This window comes from Rhipicephalus sanguineus, chromosome 6 (assembly GCF_013339695.2).
Source record: "Rhipicephalus sanguineus isolate Rsan-2018 chromosome 6, BIME_Rsan_1.4, whole genome shotgun sequence".
Classification (NCBI taxonomy): Eukaryota; Metazoa; Arthropoda; class Arachnida; order Ixodida; family Ixodidae; genus Rhipicephalus; species Rhipicephalus sanguineus.
This window is the reverse complement of record NC_051181.1, coordinates 172,992,669-173,001,688: the sequence shown is the minus strand read 5'-3', so window position 1 is coordinate 173,001,688 and position 9,020 is coordinate 172,992,669. Positions and strand designations below refer to the sequence as shown.

At 49.2% G+C, this 9,020-nt stretch overlaps 1 protein-coding gene across 1 annotated transcript; it reads right to left on the bottom strand.

Moving 5' to 3' along the window:
- Positions 1–4,828: 4,828 nt before the first annotated feature.
- On the bottom strand, positions 4,829–8,048 carry LOC119397720 (uncharacterized). Its single transcript, XM_037665136.2, has 3 exons — positions 8,043–8,048; positions 6,147–6,257; positions 4,829–5,855 (listed from the first exon to the last, which is right to left on the bottom strand). Exons 1-3 carry the CDS (start codon positions 8,046–8,048, stop codon positions 5,022–5,024), a joined length of 951 nt encoding a protein of 316 aa, XP_037521064.2. The 3' UTR covers positions 4,829–5,021.
- Between the last annotated feature and the right edge of the window lie 972 nt (positions 8,049–9,020).

The following is a 9,020-nucleotide window of genomic DNA, read 5'->3' as shown; positions in this document are numbered from 1 at the left end:
TGTACTATACCTCATACTTCACAACAAATGGACCCCTCGTCACCGCGATCACGACCGGATCCGATAAGAAGTCATGACCAGCTGCTGGTGCTCACTGATCATGGTGATGATGACTTTGTTCAAGAACTGTCAAGAACCTCCTCCACACATGCACACGGATTCGTGAAACGTGCGTCCGTTCTCCATGATAAGGGTCAAGTATAAGCACTACATGTCAGCTTACCGCTTCTGCTGTTGGTAGTACCCATGTTTCCGGTGGGAGCGTTACCCAACTGTAAACAACTGGTTATATAACACATATGCGGCTGTTCAACATATATGTGTGCGTATGAAATTTATACAAATCTTTAGCGTCATTCTGTAATGTCTAGCTCAGTAAAAAAATTACGCCACTGCCAACTTCCCGCCACATGCTTCGCATAACATCGACTCCCACGGTCGTGGGATCTGCCGAATTTTTGTTGTCCAATAATCAAAAACTTTATTCATAATATTGCTTCTGTTCTATTTGGCTACTAATCTGGCGATAAAATAAATTGCATGGCTAGTCTTGAGTTATGGTTCGGTTTCAAATCTGCACAACGGCAACCCTGTTCAGATATGTCTTATTTGTACGTGCGCGTGCACTTGGTATGTGTTTATACATGTGTAAAGTACGAGTAGTTTTGCGTGTCGTATGTAGAGCACTGCACGGGCCGTGATTTTCGGCCCGGAAATCATTCATGTTTATCCACTTGTTTATCCGCCCGAACCCGGCCCAGTGACTGAAAACGAGACGCGGGCCCGGCCTGAACCCGAGAAAAAATTTCACCTACCCGACTCGGCCCGGCCCGACCGCAGATCGGGCCCGACAGTGGCCCGAGCCGGTAATCTAGGTCGTGTTGCCCGAACATGGAATCGACAAACAGGCGTTTTAAGAGGCAGATATCTGCGCTTTGTTGGCGCATACTTCGCTAACAATTATAATTTAACCTACGGTAATTTCTTGTAAAAAGTGGCTCACGGTGGAAACAGTTTCGCGGACATACTGGGCACGACGAACGTTTGTTCGGCAGTGGTATACTGTAGCTATTTTTTCTGCAGATACAATGGGGATCATCAATGGCATTTTGTAGCAGATATTGCAGCAAGTGAAGCATGAGTTTAGTTTCGATAGGGAGCGCAATAAGAACAGAGGAGACAGAGAACAGAACGCTCTCTTCACTTTCTTTTTATTGCGCTCTCTATTGAAATTTAAAGCATGCTCTGCCATCATGCAAACCCATTCGTACACCCTTCTGGATAACAGTAGCACCTTGCCACAGCCAGAGAACTTGAGAAAAAAGGCCAAATTTGTGACCTTTATTGTAAATGCACTAACTTAGATAAAAAATTATTATGAACCGCGCGCACCACGTGTACTATTGGAAATACGGATAAGCGGCCGAAATGAAGAAAAAAAAACTATTCGTCACAGCATTCTTTTCATATATCACGCCAACGCTAGTATATAAGTCTAAAAGTTTTTTTGTGGTATGGTATAGTTTATTTATTCACATGTTATTGTGCGAACAATCAAATTAGCAAGAGATTCCGGCTTTAAGTACGCCATGCGCTGTTACACCACATATCCTGCCGCGCTAAAGTTTCTTGAACTGCTTGCATTAGCCGCCAGGGTGCACAACATCTGCCTTGCGAATTGTGAAGGCGTCGGCTGTCGTTGATCTTAACTTCCATCAATTGAACATATTTGAGATGTATTTGCGGACCTCTACAGAATGAGCATCCCTTCATTTCTTTCGTTCCCGAACGTCGTGCCACTCTTCAATGTCCTCTATAAAACTCCTCTTTGAGGGTTTTCCTTGCAGTTTGCAGTAGTGTACGTTATGCACGGTTTGCACCGTGCTCTTTTTTTTTTTCATATTATAATAGTGTATGCTTTCCTAACGACGTTGTACTGGTGGAAGGTGGCCATTTGACTACGCGGGTATACGACTGGCAGGAGGTGGACTAAACAATTTCGATATATTTTCGGGATTCGTTCCAGTTTGGTAATTGGCGACTAAGATTCTCGACGCTTACTCATGGATGCACATGGTTCAAGGTAAGGGGAGAGCACCCGGCACGGAATTCGTAATTTTCGTTTTTCAAACCAGATATTTTGCCAAGCGAACATTTGCCCCACGCCTTGTTTAATTAACATTATGCTATCCCTGCACATTCCAACGATGTTGCGGCAGTATCATGTAGCTCTCGCAATATATAGCGCAGGGGCAGCAAACAGGCGTCCCGCGGACCTCTCTCTAGCGGCCCGCACATGACTGTCTTCGTCCCATTTTTTTTCAATTTTCTTTATAAATCCCCGAAGAACTCGCCGGACCTCCTTTTTTTTAATAAAGTTGCTCTCTCTTTCTCTCTGTGGGGTACCCCTGCGGTTACCATGTGCTGATACGTAACCACGCAACTAAACTGTATTTCGGAATCGCCGTCTAGATTTAGTCATTATGGAGATAGGTATAGGTTGTGGGGTTGCACACGCAACCCGTTGTCTTCAACGCGGCGGCACCTCGGCTTCGCGCTACGTTTGTACGTGCAGGGGCGAGAGGGGTTGCGTGGGAGAGGGCACTGCGCCGCTCCCGCAGCCTTTCGCGCCCTGCTCCCTGGCCGAAGTCGAGATGCCCCGTTTTCCCTCCTTGCCCTTTTCTGGAGAGACTCCTCTCCAGACCCCGGGAAAGCGCGCCGCTTTCTTGGGGGCCTCTGTGTCTTCGGTCTTGGGAGGTGTGACTGACCACATCGGACCCAAGCCGTGAGCACCACCGCCGTCATCGACCCCTGCAGCGCTCCGGCCATGGAGTGCGAACCACCGCCCCGGACCGGAGTGCAAAAGCAGCCACGCGAGGTGAGGTGAGCCTTTATCATTCCCTCGACGTGTGCTTGCTATTTGTTAACATTTGTTTACCCCCCAGTAGTGCGGAACACTCCGCCGCTGAGGTGATAACTTGATGTGCTATACTTTATTGTTGCAATTGGCATCTGAGGTGAATAAACACCTTCAGTTGAAAGATTTGTCTCTGTCCCCACTGGCCTGAAACCCGCCGCGGTCGCACTCAACGCGAACCGCGGGATAGGGGGTCACAGCTCTGACTGTTAGGGCTGCTGCGTAGCACTAGTAGCGAGTAACTACACTCCTCTAGTGCGCGGTGTGATCCAAACGAGGGACAGGTTCGCACGCGCGGATCTGTTCGTTACAAAGTAACCCCTATAAGGTATGTTGTTGGAATCCTGCCGCCAAATCCCCTTCAGAAATGACACATATGTGAGATATACACAAAGCAGGCTGTGCGTGTCCATTTCGCGTCACATGTCCACCGGGAGTGGTGACGGAGCCGCGGAAAACGAATGTCTTTATAGGGATTCTATTTAACGAAGCTCCATGCAGTCATTTCGTTATAGTGGAGGGCTGGAACTTTCAGGAACATTTCTCCGCTTTGGAGCTCTGTGATCGCTGTTGCGATGATAAATTATGGGTATAGGTTTATTACATTATATTTATTAATATGATTACAGAGTAACAATTGGGATATAAAATAATAATGAATGCGAATAAAGCACAGAAAAGCGAGATGTTAACTATATAAGTGTCGGGTCTATTTACTTTTAGCTCGCCCGTTTCAGACAAATCAAGTAGCCCCATATGCAGGAAGCAGAAGTTCAGTACTTGTCCCTCATAAAACTTCTCTAAATAGCTTTCCCCACATAAAAAACCTTTTTTTATATATAATATGTGGAACATATATGTATGCACAGCGTACGTGGAACAGTTTTAAAGGTACACTAAAGAAAAAACGATTTTTCTATTATCAGTAAATTACTCATTTACAATTCCAAAATTACCACGCTCCCCACGACAAGACTCTTGGTAAGAGAGAAAACGCGCAGAAAGAAAATGCGGGTGACTACGCCACCTTGAAATTCGCGCAGCAAGCGCCGTGACGTCACAGATTCTGAATGTGTCTGCTGGGCCCTACATAGTTTCTAATCGGTAAAAATGAAGTACATTGACCTCTCAGAAGGTCATTGAGTTAACATACCAAATTTAATGAAATTTCGTTGAGCCACTGTCCCCAAAATACAACGAATACAGTTTGAAATCGCGCGGAGATTTCTGCTCGAAATTCAAAAATGGAAATTCGACCTTCATTTCTTCCTCTATAAAGAAACTTATGATGGTGAAATTAACGACATTCGAGTTCTCAAAGTACACTTTATCAGTATAAACTGATTCATTGTTGCACTTTAGTGTCCCTTGAAGAACTAAGCAAAGTACAAGCCTGGTCCGAGCCGAGCCCGCCACATCAAACCCGGGCCCGACCCTAAGCCCGTAGCTTCAGACCCGAGCTCGGCCCGGGCCCGCCGTCAAAACTACTTTACCCGGCCTGGCCCGGGTTTTCGGGTAGTCCCGAGCCCGTGCACTGCCCTAGTCGTATGTTGTCTTTATGCGAGTTAAACTTGTAAACGTACAGAAGTTCAGAAAACGTTCTTTTTCTTTGTCTAGTACGCTAAGGCAGTCGATTTTTCTTTTTAATTCGTCGGTGAGCCACAACGACGTACCTTTTCTTGTAGTGTCCATTTCTGTGGAAACAAGAAAGGAAAATCCGAAGATGCACACAGGTGCGCAGGAAACACGTTTATTATTTTTTTTTGCAGCATCACTTTGAGCTGCCTTGGCACTAAGACAAAAATAAAACAAAACAAATAAAATGCACAGGAACTTAGCCTCGAATTCGGAGATCCTTAAGCAGACGTCCTCACAATGTTGCGAGAAGCCTGTACGAGAATAAAAGCGCGACCACGGCATGCCTCGAAGCTTGTTTGAAAGACCATGCAGCTCGACACGTTTGTGCAACACGCCGTAAGAAAGTGTGAGAAACTCGGTGGGTATCCGAAATGCACGAGCGGAAAAAATCTTGCCCGCCTTTTCGTTGATGTCGCTCGGCCGGAAGAAGACGTCGGAATAGCGCGCAGGCGTATTTCGGCTGCTCCTAGAACATCACAAGCGGCGGCGGAACGAAGGGTGCGTGGTAGGGCCACTTGAGCTGGCCGAAGGGAAAGTGCCTCAGTTGCATAGAGTGCAGAAAGGCAGATGCGGCGTTGGCGTAGTATGCCGGATGCAGGGCGGCTGGGTGGAGCTCGGGTACACCGGCGGGAAAGTACCCGAACGCGGCCGGCGAGAAGGGCCTAGTGAAGGGGAATGCCCCGTGGAATGGGGCCAGCTGAAAGCCTCCGGGTCTTCGGGGGAAAGCCTGTGGAAAGCCCGGCCCGACGACGCGCACGTCGGCTGTATTCACGTAGAAAGGATACCTGAGCCGATGCATTGCACGTTTCGGAGGACCGGGCCTTCTTGGAGCGTCGACCTCTTTCGGAGCGGACGGTGGTGGGGACGGGAATACGGGAGGCCTGGGCTTGGTGCGTCGAGGCACGTCGTCCGCGTCGGTCAAGACTTTGGGCGGGACAACGTCGCCTCCCGCGCGCTCCGGGTCTCGAGATGGTTCGGCACTGACAGAAGACACCATCGTCGAAGACGACGTCATCTCGGTCGGTCCAGTCAGCGCAGCATCCTTGTCGCTGGATGCGTTCTCCGCCGGAGCGACGGCGTGGCTCGTGGTGGCGGAATCCTTCGCGGGATCTGGCTCATTTGTGCGCACGTCGGCGCGGAATCCTTGCGCGTCGGCAACGTAATTGACGATGCGGACGCGGCCATCGACGTCTCGTAGACCGTACGATCCCACTTTGACGCCGTTGGAGCTCGCCTCTTTGTGGAAGCTGCTCCCTGAAGAATGAACAACGTCGTAGCCGAACCTGTAGTTTCCCTGACTCTGCAAGGAGCCAGAAAGCACGCTTCAACACGCTCACTACATACACTGAAAGTGCATTCACAACACGTAAAACAGCAACGTTTAAATAAAAGTCACCAAAGGCGGCATGCTATTTCCACAGGCATATATCGCTTTCCGACGTGAACATTAGATTATTTTCACCAAATCATGTCTGCCGACTCAATGCAAACAAAATTTTCTATGCTCATATTGTCAATTCACCAATGACGTCATTTAAACAGCAAAGAATTTCATCGCGGACATCACATATAATCAAAGGCAAACACTCACATCTTGTGTCTTGAAGTGCGTACTTGTGCCGGTGCGCGTTGCAATCCTTTGCTGGTTCACCGGACTCCCGCTCGCAAATGCAAGGACAGCTGCCACGAACAAAGCAGGCTGCTGCGAGATTGAACGCCAGAAATTAGGGAAACGAAGCAAGTACATCGAAACGAAGCCTTTGTGCGACCGCCGCTCCGGATGCTGCAGCTCCTGCCGAAAAATGAAGCCCTCCATAGTCAGGTCATCCCAATACATTCGGTTACATGACTTGAGCCGGAGAAGCGTTGGCTGTGGCCAAACTTTCGAGTAAAAGGTTTTGCAGCGCGCTGTTATACATTGAGCACACATAATGACAAAACCGCAGTTCTTATCTGTAAACTCGACTTACTGCGCAACCAGCAGGAAAGAAGGAGGGAGAAAGGAAAGGGCGCAGTTTTTCTTTCCTGCTGGTTGCGCCGCAAGTCGAGTTTACAAATATGTACCAACTAGTCTGCAAAGAAGTATATTGCCGCAGTTCTTATGCATGAATGACATCACCCGCTAGACATCAACACTAAAGACCGAGGAGCTTTCCCTGCAGGCCTAAAACATGTAAATGCGTGACCGGTAACATCAGCAGTGATCGCCCCCCTCCCCTCCCCCCCACCCTTGTTTTTTTCTGTTGCGAAACAGGGACATAAACAAGAGGGACCGGCGCTCATTTTTCTTCTTTGGTTTCTACGCGCGACGGAAAATTTTATAAACAGCGCCGGAAAAAAGGGCACATGTACGCGAAAGGACGCATAGCTTGCTTGTGATTGGAGACTCAAACACGAAACAAGGTGCGGTGACTACCGGAGCTTCAAAGCGATAGGGCGCAAGCGTGGGAAGCGTGCAGCAAGGCGGTGTTGCCGCGTGGTGACACCGAACAGAAACCCGTAGCGTCTAGTTTTGCAGCGGCATCGAGCTTTCAATCCTAAACTTTTCGTTGTGCTTCGCATGATCTGCTACATCGTTGGATGCTCAGATACTTAGGCGGAGTGCGCTCCAGGGATGATATTCTACCCTTTCTCAACACTGTTGTGACTATAAGACCAGCGGTAATGTTGACATTTTCGACGTATGTGCATGCATACAACGCATTAAGTGAGTGCTTCTGTAGGGACGTTACCCATTGCGACTGTGCGCGCAACGAAAATGAAATCGTAGGTGTGTATTTATGCATCGCTGACTAGAACTAAGTCGAAACTAGCGAAGTGGGCTAGGCAAAATAATAAATGTTCGCGCGAACACCGCCTTGGGCGTGGTCGCGAAGTGTACCCTAAAGGCTTGAAAAACATATTTGGAAAATGTAAAATTAGCACATACGCAAAAGACTGGACGAATTTCACAAATTCTCAAACTTCAACACTAGAAAAAAGGCACGAACGCGTCATGCAGTATGTATGAGCCTCACACGTAATAGAGAAAGAGCGCGCGGGTCACCCGTCTCATACAGGCGAGGAGTCCCTGCTAAACAAACGTGTACCTAATGCTCCTTGCAAGCCGTACTTCATCATACCAAATTAAAAAAGAAAGATGTATGCCTGGGAGAACCCCTGGCCGTCAGCGCGTGTCTCACAGCTGCAGGCTCGGCTACCGATGGTCAAAGAGGGAGATTTCAGCTGTACACGTTTCTATTAAGTGCGTCGTCGACACACACAAGCGAAAGATTAGCTCAACCGCCGGGGAACCCAGCTTTTCGGAAAACATATACGAGTCACGTGATCAGTTTTCGAGCCAGTCAAATCGCATGAATCGAACGAATGGCGTACGACAACCCTTCTCAGCTTCGACGATGAGCAGAGCGTCGATGGCATTAGGCATTAAACGATGCAGCACGTGACATGATCAGGCGAACCATCGGCGTGATCGCACCCAGCTCACCTTCATGGTCTCGACCGCCACGCGCGCTCTCCTGATCGTGGGAAGAAGCCTGAGCGCAGCGGGCATCCGACTTGCCCCTTTATAGAAGAGCAGCGCACGCACAGAAGCAAACAAATGGTCACGTGACGCTACCGCGTAAACAGCCTGAGACAGCGTCATCACCAGGAAGCGCGCCGCTCAAGTTCATACCTCCTCGCTGGAACGTCGCGGCCAAAGACCGGACAGGCCACGCCTGCGGACGTGAACCCCGGCGGTCACTGCGTAGCATCCATTAGCCGGCCATTATGCCGTCACGATGCGTGGCCCTTCCCCGTTCGGCGAGGGTCCTGGTGACGTCGCCCTGCGATCGTTGCATGCAGTCATCCGGAAGAGCTCTCCTGCGACGACACCTTCGATACACGTCCAGTCGATCTCGCGCACACGTGAACAACCCTCGGTGAGCTTTGCCTTCTCGGCCGCTCCAAACCGACTGTTGCAGCAAGCGCAAAAAAAAAACAGGAGAAGACGCCAGTCTGCCACCGAAACATCCACGCTGCTTGCATACATCGCGCAGAACTCCTTCATCTTCGACAGAAGAAGGCTCCTGGAAAGCGGTTTCCCGGCGGATTTCGAAGAACCGCCGCTGCGGACGCATCGCCCTTTCCTGCTGCAAACAAAACAAAGTGACCTTGAAACCGCTCCTGCACTCTCGTTCACATCTCTGCCATAGGCAGCCATAAAACCGTGCACCACTGCAAAAACGGCGCCGCTTCATAATTCACTCATTCTCTGTCTGGTTGCAGGCATTCGCTTCGAGGAAGGCTCGGGAACCGATCGGTGGTTATTGAAAAATTTGCAAGTCGTTCAAAGTTGTTCGTCTAGTCCTAAATAACGCTCTTCTGAGAGGTGAATAGTGATTGCACCCGCGCACGGTCTGCTGTGAAAGTTTATCGTAGTCGCCTCCTTAGCCCATATTTACACTTTATTGATTCAAGTACC

Coding starts and splice junctions, on each gene's coding strand:
- LOC119397720 (XM_037665136.2), bottom strand. Junction 5,856..6,146: donor CGCACTTCAAGACACAAGAT/GTGAGTGTTTGC, acceptor GGCTCCTTGCAG/AGTCAGGGAAACTACAGGTT.